The sequence below is a fragment of the Panicum virgatum genome, chromosome 9K (genome assembly GCF_016808335.1).
Source record: "Panicum virgatum strain AP13 chromosome 9K, P.virgatum_v5, whole genome shotgun sequence".
Taxonomy (NCBI): Eukaryota; Viridiplantae; Streptophyta; class Magnoliopsida; order Poales; family Poaceae; genus Panicum; species Panicum virgatum.
The window spans coordinates 68,046,103-68,062,382 of record NC_053144.1 but is presented as its reverse complement, the minus strand read 5'-3'; the positions used below and the strand labels follow the sequence as shown (position 1 = coordinate 68,062,382).

General features: G+C 49.7%; 4 protein-coding genes across 6 annotated transcripts; 1 reads left to right on the top strand and 3 right to left on the bottom strand.

Annotated features, from left to right (window-relative positions):
* Positions 1-2,140: 2,140 nt before the first annotated feature.
* LOC120647358 (pentatricopeptide repeat-containing protein At2g03880, mitochondrial-like) lies at positions 2,141-4,192 on the bottom strand. The gene has a single exon (XM_039924123.1). It carries the CDS (start codon positions 4,050-4,052, stop codon positions 2,367-2,369), a length of 1,686 nt encoding a protein of 561 aa, XP_039780057.1. The 5' UTR covers positions 4,053-4,192; the 3' UTR covers positions 2,141-2,366.
* Positions 4,193-4,938: 746 nt separating this feature from the next.
* Positions 4,939-6,666, top strand: LOC120647357. The gene is made up of 3 exons (XM_039924122.1): positions 4,939-5,895; positions 5,999-6,171; positions 6,279-6,666. The coding sequence occupies exons 1-3, from the start codon at positions 5,089-5,091 to the stop codon at positions 6,412-6,414; spliced, it is 1,116 nt and encodes a 371-aa protein (XP_039780056.1). The 5' UTR covers positions 4,939-5,088; the 3' UTR covers positions 6,415-6,666.
* A 1,768-nt stretch (positions 6,667-8,434) lies between these two features.
* Positions 8,435-10,514, bottom strand: LOC120647356 (54S ribosomal protein L19, mitochondrial-like). Its single transcript, XM_039924121.1, has 2 exons — positions 10,278-10,514; positions 8,435-9,199 (listed from the first exon to the last, which is right to left on the bottom strand). Exon 2 carries the CDS (start codon positions 9,180-9,182, stop codon positions 8,718-8,720), a length of 465 nt encoding a protein of 154 aa, XP_039780055.1. The 5' UTR covers positions 9,183-9,199; positions 10,278-10,514; the 3' UTR covers positions 8,435-8,717.
* A 1,077-nt stretch (positions 10,515-11,591) lies between these two features.
* Positions 11,592-15,888, bottom strand: LOC120647354 (phosphatidylinositol N-acetylglucosaminyltransferase subunit P-like). 3 transcript variants are annotated; one of them, XM_039924120.1, is made up of 6 exons: positions 15,077-15,888; positions 14,857-14,942; positions 14,020-14,758; positions 12,811-13,132; positions 12,411-12,529; positions 11,592-12,238 (listed from the first exon to the last, which is right to left on the bottom strand). In XM_039924120.1, the coding sequence occupies exons 4-6, from the start codon at positions 13,110-13,112 to the stop codon at positions 12,120-12,122; spliced, it is 540 nt and encodes a 179-aa protein (XP_039780054.1). In that variant the 5' UTR covers positions 13,113-13,132; positions 14,020-14,758; positions 14,857-14,942; positions 15,077-15,888; the 3' UTR covers positions 11,592-12,119. The 3 variants fall into 3 exon arrangements, with proteins under 3 accessions (XP_039780054.1, XP_039780053.1, XP_039780052.1); XM_039924119.1 differs by having other exon boundaries at positions 14,020-14,942; positions 15,077-15,211; positions 15,610-15,888; XM_039924118.1 differs by having other exon boundaries at positions 14,020-14,942.
* Positions 15,889-16,280: the final 392 nt, after the last annotated feature.

Here is a 16,280-nt window from a genome sequence, read left to right as displayed (position 1 = left end):
CTCGAGGTCCCCATAAAATTAGCACTGCAATACACCTCTGCAAGTTCAAGAGCACTTATGCAGGGGCACCAATTGCATTTGAAACAAGTACACTGAGAATTAACCCTTCACTCTTGTCAATCAACAAATATAATAACAGATAATTAACAGCAGCAAGTTTGAGTAGAATATATTGCATGAGAGGTAATTTCACATTTAACGACTATGATCAAATTAAGGCGATTACTGAAAAGAAGGAAATTGACATATATCAGATAATCAAGGTTAGGCTGAAGGTGGAATCTATAAAGAATGTAGCTTGCTGATATTGCTCTATATAAGCATAGTACAATGCCACGACATGATTAATGTTGAGAAGATTCAGTAGAGTATAAAAGCTAGACAACCAAAAATAAATGGAGACATTGATCGTAATCTCATATGTTCCGATAGTGCATTTTTCGCAGTACACTTGTTCCCTTGTTTGACAAGTCTTCTGCTGTGGAGTTAATTGCTTTCATCAGTCATCCAATCCGATGCTACAGAGAAACTGAGCAATGCTACTTCCGCGCAGCAGTTTATATTGCCGGAAAGAGAAGAGCGTACCAGCCCCAAGACAAAAACAAGTGGCAACTATTAGACACGACTGAACTGGGACATCTGAGAGACCCCAAACTGTCAATTAGCAGGCACAAATGGCTCCCAAAGTGATTGCATATAAATAGTGTCGGTGTCCCGACCCGGGAGCCTGGATCCCAACTAGTAAATGCTGCGTGTTTCTTCGTCCCAGATGATGATGCAAGAGGCAACACAGTAACGCACGGTTTATCCTGGTTCCGGCCGCGGGGCCGTACGTCCAGCAAAGGGGGTGTGCGAGGGCACTGTATTATCTTGCACCCGGAGTGCTTGTAGTAGGGGATACAAGCGAGGCAAGAGAGGGAGGGAAGCTCCCAGGTCTCTGCTAGAAGAGGAGTCGGGAATGGCGATGATCGCGAATATAGGTGACCGCGGTAGCTGACGTCCAGGAGCGTCCCAAAAGGGAGTCGGCCAGTCCTTCTAGCCAGTCGTCTGTCTAGCCAGTCGTCCGTCTAAAGGAAGCCCGCCTCCTCCTTTTATAGTCACAAGGAGGGGCGGTGTACATGAGTGGGGGCGTGGAAGTCGTAGTTTCCCCTGAATCGCGGGGGTACAGTGACTGAACACTGTAGGAAGTACACTGTGGGGCATGGCGTCAGGCGTGGCAGCCGTCCTGGATATCGTCCTTGGTTCTGCGGAGATCGCGCCGGCGTCCTGCCAGCCCCTGCAGGCGGCGTGGTCGTCGCTGGTGTATGGTCTTCTATATACGGCGCGGTGGCGTTCTGTGGGCCCTGTAGGCCAGGGTCCAGCATGGGCCTGCGGTAGCGGGGCATGCGGCAGTCCCGGACCCCCTGGTCGGAGTGTGGGCGTGCACACTAGGAGGTCCGGGAGACACGTGGAGGCCCAGGTCCCCTCAAGGGGGGAGGTCTGGGACTCCGTCCGTACGTGCTGAGCGCCCCTCTCTGGAGGGGCACGTGACGTCGCCGGACCCCCTTCCCGAGCAGGAGACGGGTCCGGACGGTCGGGGTAGGCAGGATAGTAATTGGAACAGTGCCGGGCGCGTCCCGTCCCACGTCGCAGGTCCCACAGTGCTGCCACAGCATTCGGGGTGGCGGGGCAGTGAGTGAAGTCAGCGGATGGGACTCCGGTCACATCCACTGTGGGAATGGCGGCCCGACGCCGCCTGTCCTGGGAGCCGTGGAGGAGTGGCTGGCATTTAATGCCTTCGTACGGATCGTTTGTCCTTTATGCCGAGAGGTGGCCTCGATCGAGGCGGAGATGAATTACTCCCTCGAGGGTAGGTTTGCTACCCTCAAGCGAGTCGGAGATGCGGGGCGCAGTCGAGGGGTCTCGATGGGAGCCCTCGAGCGAGGCGGAGATCGTCCCGCGGGCCCGAGAGGGGTGCGAATGGGCCGCATGCTGGGCTTCGTTGAGTCCTTTCCTTTCTTTCAGATTGGGAGGAGGCTGTGGGCCTTCGTGGGCCCAGTTGTCTTAACATGTGTTTGCGTTTTAAAGCGATCTTAGTACCCCGATTAGGATGTCCCTAATCGTGATACCCGACAAATAGCATCGCTGGCATCCAGATTCATGCTTCAAGAGTCACAAGATGGTATGGTGTCTAAGAAACACCATAAAACCACAGTTCTCTTAAAATTTCAATCATGTAATGAAGGGACTCGCCCGACAGACTATGGTAACCAGCACAAGCAAGCTTCCAATAAAGTCTGCAGTAAGTTCTTCTGGAGTTACATGCTCTATCTGAAAAATCACACAAATGGTTCTGGGACCATAGTTTATCCTCAGGATTAAGTAACTCACCAGTAGTCTCTGCAGCTGCAAGCACCATTTTTAATCGTGTGGTACCTATTGACATCCCTTACAACAATTACTCTGTTGACCACCATGCTTGCATACTTGAAGAATTCATGACAATGAGCACATATTCTCAAGTTCTTAACTATTCTCAACACTTTTCCAGATGGTACAGCACCACTGATCAACCCATATGCGAGGGCGAACCTTTCGCTATGAAGCCATAACCCCTCGTCCACCTCCTTGTACCCTAACTTCTCTACCTCTTGAATCAATTCATCCAGCTTGTCATATATCTCTAGAAGTTGTTGGTGTCTTCTTTCATTTGCAACAAACACATGTACCTGCCCTCTAACCTCAATCCAACTCCGACCACCTTCCTTTCTGACTCCACAGTCCCTCATTGCAGTCCATGACGCAGCCTCCTCATCCTTTTTCCCTGCTGCTGAGTAGACATTGGCAAGCATGACATAAGCTGAATCGTCCTTGGGATTAATGGCCAAAAGCCGTTGTCCCATGGATTCTGCCATGTCAACCTTTTGGTGAGCCACACAGCCCATTAGAAGTGTCCGCCACACCACTGCATCCGGCTTGCATGGCATTGTAGAAGCAACACTCTCTGCATCCTCTAGACGTCCGACCCGTGCCATTGCACCCACCACACAAGTATAATGCTCAAGGCCAGGCTTCATATTGTACTTCGACTGCATTGCTTCCAACCAAAATTCAGCCTCAGCGGCCGCTCCGGCATTACTACATGCTGTGAGAACAGCAAGGAATGTTAGCCCATCAGGGGCAAATCCCAGCTCTATCATCTGATCAAACAGTCCAACAGCTGCTTGCACATCTCCCTGCTGAGCGTGCGCGGACAGCACCGCATTCCATGTGATCAAGTTCCGGTCACCACCCAACCCCTCAAACACCTTCACTGCGTCGTCCACAACTCCGGCCTTACCATAAGCATCCACCAGAGCGGTCCCAACGGCCACGTTTCCATCAAGCCCGGCCACCACCGCGTGTGCATGGATCCCACAAGTCTGCTCGAGCGCAGCAAGCCCCGCAGCCGCCCGGAGAGCACCGGACAGCGCATACATAGTTGAATCAACCGCATTTGAGCGCATATCGGCAAACACAGAGAGAGATTCTTCGTATTTTCCATTCTGCGCGAGCCCAACTATTGTGGAAGAGTAGCAGACGAGGTCCCGACTTGGAACGGGGATTTCATCGAACAGGTGGCGGGCGGCCGTGGGGGACTGGGATCGGGCATACAGAGTAATAAGGCAAGAGGCGGAGTAGGGGGACGAGGAGAGGGAGAGCTTGAAGGCGAGGGCGTGCAGCTGTGGCGCGAGGACCGGCGGCATGGAGCGGAGAAGGGAGGAGAGCGGGCCGTCGGCGAGGAAGGCCGGCGACACGTCGAGGACGCCGCGTAGGAGCGAGAGCGCGGAGGACGGGGAGGAAGAGGTGGCGGAGGCGAGGGAGGTGGTGAGAGATCCGGCGGTAGGGCGGAACGGGAGGCGGGAGAGGAGGGGCAGCGAGAGCGACGGCGGGTAGCGGGAGAGGAGGAGGCTGTATGCGGCGCGGGAGGACGAGGCTGTCTTGACGAGGACCGCGTGGAGGACGGCCGGGTCGCCGCCCGCTTCGACCACCGCGGAGGCCGCGGCTCTGAGAGACGCGGCCGCGGCGAGCATGGGTGGCGCGGCGTGCGGCGGCGGCGATATGCTGGGGTCGGGGGCGACTAGCCCGGCGGTTTCGGGGGATCGGAGTGGCGGCAAAGCGGAGAAGCAAGAAAGTGCTGCTCTGTTTGGTGGATTTGAGACGTCGGCCCTCTTCCCCGGCGTGGCGTGGCCCGAAGTGTATTTGGGGTGGACCGGATTGGGCATGTCAGGCGTTTGTGGTTGGGCTTAATTGGCTCCATTCTCAATTCAGAACTTCAGATCCATGTTAGCCCATCTGTGATCTTTTTTTCTTTTTAAACTCAAAAAAGAAAACTACTAGAACCAGCTGACTCCAGTCTTGTCCTGTTCCCCATTTTATTTCTCACTTTTGGACACATCATGCTCTTTTTGAGTGACATCGCACGCTCTAGCGTGCTGCAAAATATATCAAAACGATGGATCTAGAAAAAAAATCTACAGAAGGTAGCGCACGTGTACGGTGTAGCTTCCCGCACGTCCTCCTTGAACACGTGTCGGGCCACGACAGACGCGGTTGGGGCTCCCAAGGCCCAGCGGGCCAGCTTCCTCCACCACCAGGCCACGAACGGAAGGGCACCAGCCGCGGCGGAGGAAGCGAGCTTAAATCACGTGACTCCCCAGCCCACGTGTGATGTGTATCCCATTCCCATCACGGCCGCTCGGTCGCTTCCAAAAGAAAGAGAAAAGCCCGGAGGGGGGAAAAACACACGAGACCGAGCTGGAAATGGAAAGGGATCGGCGACGGCGAGTCACCGCCATGCCGCACGAGAACGTGACGTGAGGGCCGCCGTCGCCGCGCCCGTCTCGGTCGCTTCCAAAAGAAAGAGAAAAGCCCGGAGGGGGAAAAAACACACGAGACCGAGCTGGAAATGGAAAGGGATCGGCGACGGCGAGTCACCGCCATGCCGCACGAGAACGTGACGTGAGGGCCGCCGTCGCCGCGCCCGTCCAATCCCAACGCGCGCCCCACACGGCCGCCCTCCACCGTAGGCGAGCCCATCCACCCGCGGGGCCCTTAAAAGCAGCGCACATGCTTCCTCCAACGCCGCAACAGCAGCAGCATCTAGCGAGCCAGGTCCCCTCACCACCTCCACCTCACCTTGTGCAAGCTGATCAGCTCCTCCGGATCACACTCGCCTCTGCTCTGCAGGCAGCCATGCTCGTGAGGAGCGCCTCCACGCCGGTCCTCGGCGCGCTCCTCCCGCCGGGCTCCCAGTCGCCGGCGGTCACCTCGCCGGCCGTCCACTTCGCCGAGTCGCCGGCGGCGGCCTACCACCCGCCAGCCATCTCCTGCCACCTCGCGGGCTCCGGATCCGACCACGAGCGCTCGCGCGGGCTCGCCGCCGGCATGCGCCGCACCAGCTCGGAGGGCAACCTGGCCTCCCTGTCCCTGGCCGGCCGCGCGGACGACCACCATCACCACCACCTCCCGCCGTCCGGCAAGTGCGCGCCGCGGCCGCGGCCGGTGCCGCTCGAGACCATCGAGTCGTTCACGGACCGGCGGGCGTCCACGGACGACGAATACGACGACGAGGAGGACGGCGGCGACGGTTTCGAGGCGGACCGCGAGATGAGCTTCGAGCACTTCAGCTTTCTCGGCGGCAGCACGTACTCGCAGGAGCACCCGCTGTTCCTGGCCAGGGGCCTCGGGATCGACCGCCTCGGCTCGGGCCTCCTGGGCGCCGACGGCGGCGGCGGCGGGTTCGGTGGCAGCAACCTGGTCACGTCTGGCAACGGAGGGGACCGGTCCGGCATCGAGATGCATTACAAGAAGATGATCGAGGAGGACCCCTGCAACGGCCTCTTCTTGAGGAACTACGCGCAGTTCCTGTACCAGGTACTCATCTCTTCTACTGCCAATTTGGGCATTCAGATCTTGCAGAGAAAGAAACAGAGCAACAAACAATCGCATTTGTTCTGACACCACCTTCCATTTTCAGGTGAAGGGGGATTGCCGGAGGGCAGAGGAGTACTACTCCCGCGCGATCCTCGCCGACCCTGACGACGGCGAGCTCCTCTCGGAGTACGCCAAGCTGGTCTGGGACGTGCCCCGCGACAAGGAGCGCGCCTCCAGCTACTTCGAGCGGGCAGCGAGGGCTTCCCCGGAGAACAGGTAATGCTTGCACACCTTTACCCCCTTCGCTTCCATCTGTTCCATTCCACATTCAGTCATTCACCGACATGAGCTCTGATCACCGGTCCCGTCCACGGATGATGCAGCCACGTCCTCGCCGCGCAGGCTGCGTTCCTGTGGGACACGGACGACGCCGGCGAGCCTGAAGACAGCGGCAGCGGCGCGCTCGGCTACGTGGGGTTTGCTCCCGCGCATTCATCTCTGGCTTCGGCAGCAATATGATTTGAACAGCCTCTCTGTCTGTCCCTGAATGAAGATGGCTAGTAGCTTGATAATAATAATACTAGTGAACATAGGCTGGTGCAGCTGCAGCATATGTGTACTTGTTTATTTAGCTTTCAACAATGAGCAAGGAGATCCCAGATTTCAGCTAAATTTCTGTATCCTCAAGTGAAGAAGATGCAGAGCTAGCCTGCTGCTATAAACAGAATAAACAGTCGAATGGAGGTGTAGCCATGAGATGATTAGACTGCGTTCACTGTCGTGCTGTGTTTGTTGAATGTTAATGGTCTGCTGGATGTGGTCGCGACAGTAGAACTAACATGCTAATGATACTTCTGCCAATCCGGTCGAGCTCAAATGAAACCGCGGCTCATAGTTTCAGAAGAAATTTGGCAACCTGCAGAATCCAAACGCCCTGCGTTGTACATGCCGGACTGATGTGTTCTTGCCTTGTTTAGTTGGTTTGGGTAAAATTTTTGAAATGGAATTTTTTCATATTTTCACATTTGAAGTATTAAACATAGAATAATTACAGAACTCGTCTGTAAACTAATAGAAGAACTCGTAAGTAAACTACAAGACAAATTTATTAAAACTAATTAATCCGTTATTGGCACATATTTACTGATTACTATAACAATTTATTGTCTAATCATGGACTAATTAGACTCAAAAGATTTGTCTCGCAATTTACAGGCAATCTGTGAAAACTATTTTTTTGTCTACATTTAATACGCCATGTATGTGTCCAAATATTGACGTGTAAAGTTTTTTTTTCAAACCATGTACACAACGAGGGAGGCCCCGCTGTGAAAAGAAAACTTTATTAAACTAAAAACACATAGAAGGAATACTTACAGACGTTAGTTTAAAGCCCAGCTAAAGAAAGAGAAGAGAAAAAAATGTACAACAGAGGAACTCCAGAGAGCAGGGAGAAGGCTGAAATACTTTGAATCCAACTGCTTGGTTTGTACATTCATCCTTGAAGCTTCTTCTCCAACTATTGAGACTTGCAAGGTGATTTTCAAAGATAAGGCCGTTTCTCTGTTTCCAAATCTGCCATGCTGCAATTATGAAAATTTCCATGAAGAAATTGTTGTTGCAACTCTGCTTTGCAGACTCTATCATCTGAAAGAAGGGGACTCCAAGATGCCATTGAAGGCAAATCAGCTGCCAACAGCTTTTTGCAAAGGGGCATTTGAAGAAGAATGTGTAAAGTTTTTGAAGGGGAACTAAACAAGGCTGGCGTGGCCAGTCTGTACTTGTTTAGCTTCAACAATGTCAATGTGCAAGCAGATCCCAGGTTTTCTTCCGGAGCTTCATCTTGGTCTGTTAATTTCTGTATGCTTATGTGAAGATGCAGTACTTGCCTGCTGCTATACAGGTAAGTTTCAGTTGTTACTGTCGTGCTGTGTCCGTTGATATGCTATGAACACTCCTTCGTATCGGTTCAATCCCAAATGAAGTTCAGCTCATAATTTTAACAAGGCCTAATAATATAGTCACCATGGGCTGGCGCGGCCTGTCTGTACTTGTTTAGCTTCAACAATGTCGATGTGCAAGCAGATCCCAGGTTTTCTCCGGAGCTTCATCTTGATCTGTTAATTTCTGTATGCTTATGTGAAGATGCAATACTTGCCTGCTGCTATACAGGTAAGTTTCAGTTGTTACTGTTGTGCTGTGTTCGTTGATGTTCTATGAACACTCCTTCCTATCGGTTCAATCCCAAATGAAGTTCAGCTCATAATTTTAACAGAAGAAAATTGGCGACCTGTACATCTATTGCGCCCTGCGTGTCAACTGTGGACTGATGTTTCTTAATTCTTCAGGTTACTCCCATGCATTCTGAATTTCTTTGCGGATATAACGGACATAAATGGTATAGATTGCACACACATAAACAAAAAATCAGAATGACATCGGTGAAGCTTGCAAATACATAGATGTGTAAATTTTAAAAGCACACATTAAAATACGTGGCATTCAAAAACCAAAACTACTCCTTGAGACTTCACCACACTACTCAATTCTGAAGCAAATATATTCGCAAAGGCAATGGTTTGCAACTCAATAAGGTTCAGACAACATATTCAGCAAAAAGCCTCTGTAAGAATCATATTAGTTGCTACATCTGAAAGAAGGTGCGGACAGAAGCTGATACAGAAGAAGCACACTATACTTCCTATAGTAATCAAATGTCTATTTCATTCAGATCAAATAAAACCGAACTCATACAGATGAGAAAGCAAACTGAGCTTGGAATTGGTCCGACAATTGTGCTTAAGATTAGACTGCCAGCCCACTCAAAGGTCTCTAACAATTTCAATGCCCATGGAGTTAGCCGTCCCAATGATGGATTTGCATAACGCCTCCATTGACATGTGCTTGCAAAATGGATCAGACTGCTTCAGTTTTGCAATCTCATACACATGGCGAAGAGTGAGGGACGACACTGCGTTGTGGCCTGGGCGACTGCTGGCAGTCTCAATTCCTGCAGCTTTCTTCAGGAACCATGAAACTGAAGGTGACTTGACTACAAACTCGAATGTACTATCCTTGTAGGCAGTCAAAGTAACTTGCATCGGAGTATCTGCCTTGTACTTCTGGGTCCTGGCATTGAAATCTTTGCAGAATGCCATCAAATTAAGCCTATAGAAACCCAGAGCTGGTCCAACTGGTGGTGCGGGGCGTGCAGTGCCAGCAGGAACTATAAGACGGATTGTTGCTAAAATTGGTTTTCTTGCCGCTGCATCTTTGAGAGTTGCCATGTTACTGCTTTACGGATCTGCAATGAAAGTTCTGTTTCAAACTACCAACAGTTGCAATTGCACATAGTAATTTAAGTGAAGCACAAACTATGACCATTACAACATAGTGCTCTTGGAAATACATGAGTGTTCCATATAAATTCAGTGTTACTGTTCACCTTCTTGGATGCTTTGGTCACATGAAGCGGTTACTTGATGCGAAGTAAATGTCACAAAAACTACCATTCATCTAAAATTGCATGGATACCAACAAATGAAAGACCAAACATGCCTCTTGGACAATTATCTTTTTTTTTAACTTCAGTAAAAAGGGCTAGGTAATAAAATGTGCTCCAAAATGACAAGTACAGACTTGCAGGCTTCCAATCGTTGCTCCAAAGCTGAAATACAATACTGTAAACATGCCACACCACTAAGGTTTGCTAATTTCGCAATGCTAATAGGTCACTTTTCATGGCTATGGGCTCGTGACATTCTTATGCCTTGAAAACACTGCAATACCAACTAAAAAAAAAACTCCAATGAGGAACCGACAGTATCCAAGTAACAAAATGAAGAAGCTTCATCACTAGTTACAAAGTTTGTACTGAAATCTCTCCGCAAGGTTCCATAGTCACAGAAAATGTCCTCAGAGATGATCATGGACATGATTTAACTATAAACGTACAGGCACAGCCTACATGTAAGAAGTGCAGTATCACGTCGTGATAAACAACAGAGCTGTCTATGAAAAACTAGAAATCCTCTGTAGCTTATCTCTTAATAGCAAAAGAAGAAAAAAAACGATTCTCACTGTGGAACCAGGTATTGAAATGGATTTCAGGATACTTAAGACTTGAACAAAACAACTACAAAGTAGACAATAATTGGTGCGGACATATATATCCTGTGAACCAGAAAGAGCACGATTGAATGGAGGCAACAACAAACATTTTCATAGAAGGGGGACCTTCCGTGATCACGCATACGACTGTCCTAATCTCCCATCAGATCCGAATAGAAATTCCATACGTTAGGATTTGGCCATTTGGGTGTTCGATTTCGGGCAGCAGGATGGGAATTGGGAAGGGTAGGGAAGGGAATGGGCGGGCATACCCCTGTCGGATGCTCGTCGCCGGTGAAGCGCCCGACGAAGAACTGGCGGGCGGCGCCGCTCGCCCTGTCGCCGCCGCTAGGAAAGGAAGGCCGAGCCGAGACCAAGGGAGTGAAGGCGTGGGAGAAGAGAGAGACGGACGGAACGGAACAGGCTGTCACTTTGCACAGGCCCACGGGCCACAATCAGCAGGGCCCAGTTTGGCGGCAATTGCTGTGGCGGTCTCGCCGGGGAGATGCAGGAGTTCGCCGGCGAGGTTCGGACTTCTGGGCTTCAGAATGAGTCGGAGAGAGTTTGAAGCTACAAAATCGAGTTATACTGTGTAAATTAAAAAAAAACGATAATAGTATCCGACAGAAAGAATAAAGATCCATGATATCCGTGGTAACTGATAGGATATCGCGCGACCCGTCGCGATTATCAGGGATCGCGCGACCCCTCTGGCATGAGCCATCTAACTGTGTTATTATTTTTTCACCTATCTTGTATTTCTTTTTAATCACAAGAGGACAAATGGTGTCCTTTTCACCGCCAAACAACCAGGAGAAAAATGACACTCATCCAGATTCTTTTTTTTACATGCAACTTGTTCAAAAAAAATTCTTTATCTTTTTCATATAATCTCCATTTTGAATAGCGATTGCACCGTTGTATTCTACACGATGAGACGAACAAAACTAGATCTCACTTGTATATATTTTGAAGATGTTTTGGAGTAGTAGCAATTTATGTACAAATATAAGTTTTATATTATTGAAGGAGTTGCTACAATATGCATATATATCCTATATATTATTGAAGAAGTTGCTACAATATGCATATATAAGTTGCTTGTGTGTATATAATATAAACTTAGATGCATATACATAAGTTGAAACTATACACATATTAGCAACTTATTATATATCATAGCAACTTCTTCGATAAACGCGAAGCTTAATTTACACATAAGTTGCTACTATTACAAAATATTTCAAAATATATGCAAGTGGGATCTAATTTTATTTGTTTTGTCACGTAGAACACAACGGTGCAATCGGTACTCAAAACGGAGTTCTTATGAGAAAGATACAATATTTTTAATAGACAAATTTCATTTGAAAAGGAGGGAACAAGATAGAGTAGGTGGGGGAAAAAAGCCGTAGAGAAGAGCGCATGGACGTAGGGGATGCCGGACGTCCGGACCATACAGAAATACAGAGCAGGCCGATTGATGGGCCGCCGAGGTCGCGCGCTCGCGCCACCGGTCTGCAGGTAACGTTTTCCATCCCAGAACTAAACTGATCATCCACCTACACGACCCATCAAGCCATAAATTTAACAAGCAGAAGGAAAATGGTTTACAAAAAGGCAAACTGTGCTAGGAAAGAACTATCATACAGACAAAAAAAAATTCTATTACAACACATTGCATTACTGCACAAGAAACAGGTGAAGTTGTACACAGGGGAACAGGGGAAGCCTGGGGGTTCTTTCAGACACAAAAAGGAAGGTTCAATTTCCCCGATTGCTTATGAAGGCAAACTGAAAGTGCTTTTTTGTGGAAACCCCGGCAAGCGAAGTAGTAGGATTGGTTCTCATAATTATCACATAATTTTCAAAAAAAAAAGGAATTTGTCGAAATTTTTCTTTTTTTCTTGTTGAATAATGCCAAATCAAATCAAAAAAATATCAAAAATCCAAAACTAAAAAGGAAATGAATTAGTTAATTCAATAAAAAAGAAAAGGGACCTAAGACTTAATCTAAAAGAAATTATTAGATTAAATCTATTTGCATTAAAAAAAATTGAATTAAAAAAACCGATCAAAATTTCTCCCTCTAGGTACTCCAATGTTATGAGCATTCAGGTATTACCAAACATAAGATTGTTGGTCTGAACAACACTAATGTCTGAAATGGGCTCGATTGGCCTCTCCTCTTCCGTTGCAGGAGAAAACATGATGCGCTCCCGACTATTTTCATCTGTGAATTGAAAAGGGTAAGATCGTTATTATGATGGCCTTGCAGTACTTGAAGAAAACCAACACTGAATAGCTAAAGAGAAGCAAGAACGCGGAACATGTTAACTATATCTAGTAACAAGAAGTTGCAGAACAATAGGACCACACGGAGGAGGTAAGGAATTGAGTATCACCGAAGATGGTGCTGAAGGAAGTCGGGGGAGGAGTGGCGAGGAAGTTGAGACCCATGTAGATGACCATGGACAGTGCCACCGCAACAATCACGAACGACGGCACCGCCAATGCCCAGTACCTGAACGAGAGGAAACACAGCAACCAAACAAGCCTGCAATAAGCTACTGCGAGACGCATCGATCCGAATTGAACTTATTTATAGCTACCAAGGACGCCGTGCATTTGTGAACTTCATGTTCATTTCATTTTATCTGAATATGATCATTTCATGCGGTGTCTAATCCAGCGCTGACTGCTGACGGCACAAAATTCAGAACGAGCTCAAACCAAATGCACAGAAAAGATCGCAGACAGGAGGCAGGAGGGTGAGCAGACAAGAAGCACATACTTTATACTTACTTGCTAGGGTAGTAGGTGATGCCGAGGGAGCGGAGGCAGGGTTCGGGCGTGTAGGCCCAGGCGAGGTAGACGGCGGTGGCGATGACGGTGGTGATGGATCCGACGAAGCCGTACACCTCCGACGGCTTAGGGCCGTGGTCGCGGGCGGCGAAGGAGGGGGACCCCGAGGAGGGATCCCAGTCGCGGTGGGGTCGGCGTCTGCGGAGGTGGCTGACCGTCTGCCTGGGGCTGTGAACCAGCAGCGACGGCGACGCCGGCGGCGGCGGCGACCACTCCCTCATCTTCCGCACCGCATCGTCCATTTCGGCAACAGCGAAGTGCTCTTCATGGGCCAAGTAAACAGATGGGCTACCATCAAATTGCTAGCAGAATACACATGGCCCAAGAAAAAAGGAAACTCATACTGTACTCTAGGGCACCATGGTTTTCCGGGATCCCTGAAGCTTGTTGACTTTGTTATTAATTTTTTTTACCAACCAGAATCTTGTTACACGGTAAAAGAATGTTTTGACGAAAATTGATCTGCTGGGCAGAGTATTTATCTACTTGAAGTTTGTACTGACAGTCTGGTAGTCACATGTAGCCGGCGGATCGTGGATTTTGAACTAGGCCTAGCAAAAAAATTCAAAGCGTAATGTGGTATAATTTTGATAGCACTTTGATAGGAGTACTAATAACAGGTATATAGCAACGAAATTTATAATGGAGTCTACATGGAACATTAATATTTCGAGCGCCATGAGAATTCCAGTAACAAGTCAATAAGATAAGTGTGGCTCTTATCAAAAAAAGAAGTAGAAAGAGATAAGTGTGTTTTTTGCATTACATAATATAATATCAAATAATCATAACTGAGAACATATATGATTTGTTACATGGAAACAAACGAACTCAAGTACAGTCTCTATTCACCCAATTCAGTGTCTCGTGTACACAACAGTGATAAAAAATGAGAGTATCAAAAATGTTAAAACTATTATATCTCAATGTGGAAGCTTTTATTGCCAAATTAACAAAGACTGTAAAGTATGGACAAACAAAAACAATTCTTCAGCTACTCTAAAAAGACAATTAGTTCAAGGAGGGGTTGTTCTGTGGGGAGCCTACAGGATTGATATATTCATATATATTCAAAACAATATTCAGGCATAATCTCAATATAGCTGGTTCTAGCGAGAATAACACTTCGCATAAGCTCTCAAAAATCACCTGTCTTGGAGGATCAAAGGACTGTGACTTCAGCCTCAATGCAACACTTAGTCTTCTATAAGATAACCTTTGATGTGTCTTTGAAACCCTCCAGCAAAATACACATCGTGCTACTGCTATGACCACAGGACTTAGGACCATGTCACTGAATATGACTTCGCACTTCCCTTCCCATTAGCACTGAAGCCACAAGCATGCAGCAGGCAGTGTCCAACCATGGGCCATGCCACACAGAACCTTGGGCGCCATGTAGTCTAGCATGTCCTTTGCGATCAACTTTGGGCCTGATTGGTTTCTGCCCCACCAGAGCCTGGCTCGCACCTCGCGTGCAGGCTGCCGCTGGCCAGGCTTGCCGCATGCAGCAGCAGTTTGTTTGGTTCCCGTACGCGTTGAGCCAGTCTAGTTAAAGATTCTGTTTGGTTACCTGTTCGACTAGCAGCCAATCTCATTTTTTTTGCCTACTCTCGCTTGCTAGTGCACCCACCTCGCACCATGCGAGCCTGGCTCCGCGGATACGCTCGATTTTCCAGTATCTGCGCAGCCAGGCTGAGAGAGACGTTTTGCACCGCATGAGCCAGGCTCAAAGGGTAATTCAAGCAACCAATCATTTGACCATTGCATCCCACGGGCCAGGCTGAGCTTGCATACAGGGAACCAATCGCACCCTTTAGCGGTTGCTGCTCATGTCTGGGCCTGACATAGGCCATCCGTGCTGTTGATAAGGCCAACTTTCAATATCCTGAAATCAGTATGCACCATCCAAAGAAGAAATAAAATCAAGCATGCATTGACTGATAATTGGAGAAAGCTGAAAAATAGCAATTGATACCCATTAACCTTTATATAGCCATAGCCCATAACAGGTTGTCAGACTTCAGGTCACGGTGCATCATATTCAAGGAATGCACCTTCAATGCAAGAACCTGCAGACAGAGAAAAGATGGCTCCTATTTACACATTCAATGTTTCAGAAAGAAAGCCATAGATCATCGATATTTTCAGGCAATGGAGCAAAATGATACCAATGGAATAAAATTAAATGACATCGGCAACTCACCATGCTACCATTCCTCATCCCCCCTTGTTGCACCTTCCTGCGCCTGCGCCTGCTTGGAACTACAAAGAAAAAAGCTTGACCAATGGGGAGGGGAACCGGTACTGGAGTAACGCACCATGCAGAATTATCGGTGGCCTGTCCCAGTCGACGGGTCGGGGAATAGAGATAGAAAATAGCAAATTTAGAGCAACAATTGTGTGAAATATATCTGAGAGGTGTGAGCTATGGCACAGTGACAAATTATTTAAAACCCGCAATAATTTCCCTGAACATATTATCCATTCAATCACATGCACCCATCAATCGTGCAGATCTAGTAACATTTGCTTGACAAATGAAACAGCATCTGAACCCTAAGAATTGTTTGACAAATTTCTGTCTACCAGACCCACGCCACATCAAATTAAACAAGAGACCAATTCGTATCAGATCAGTGACAAGTGACCAAGCAATGAAACTGAATTAAACAACCGTGTTTGCAGCGCCGGTGACGATGAACACAACGTCTCTGCGGTGGCGACGATGGAGGGTACCTGGCCGCGATGTCGTGGTCGCACTCGGGCGCCCAGGTAGCAGTGAGGACAGATGACGGATCGGTGGAGGACTGGAGGGGCGCGTCGCCGCCGGGACAGAGCGACCACGGATTGTTGGAGGGGCGCGGCAGCCCGCACAACCTCCGCTCCCCTCCCAGGCTCCCACTGGACCGAGCGCCAGCGGCCTAGGCGTCTGTGCCGCCGCCGACAGATCGCCCGTGCAGCGCCTGGTGGTCCGTGCACGGCGGCGGGGAGGAGGACGCGCGCGGCGGCGCGCGGAGGACGGCGCGCGCGGCGACGGGCGGAGGACGGCGTCCGGGCGGGCTGGCGGAGGACGACGCGCGCGGCGGCGGCGGAGGACGGCGTCAGGACGACGCGCACGGCGGGGGCGGAGGAGGCCGCGCACGGCGGCGGGGAGGAGGACGCGCACGGCGGCGGGGAGGAGGAGGCCGCGCACGCGCGACGGGCGGAGGACGGCGCGCACCGGCGGGCGGGCGGGCGGGCTGGCGGAGGAGGACGCGCGCGGCTGGGGGGAGGAGGACGCGCACGGCGGCGGGGAGGAGGACGCGCACGGCGGCGGGTGGAGGACGGCGCGCGCGGCGATGGGCGGAGGACGGCGCGCCCCGGCGGGCGGAGGGCGACAACGGCGGGGGGCGGCGACGGACGGGATC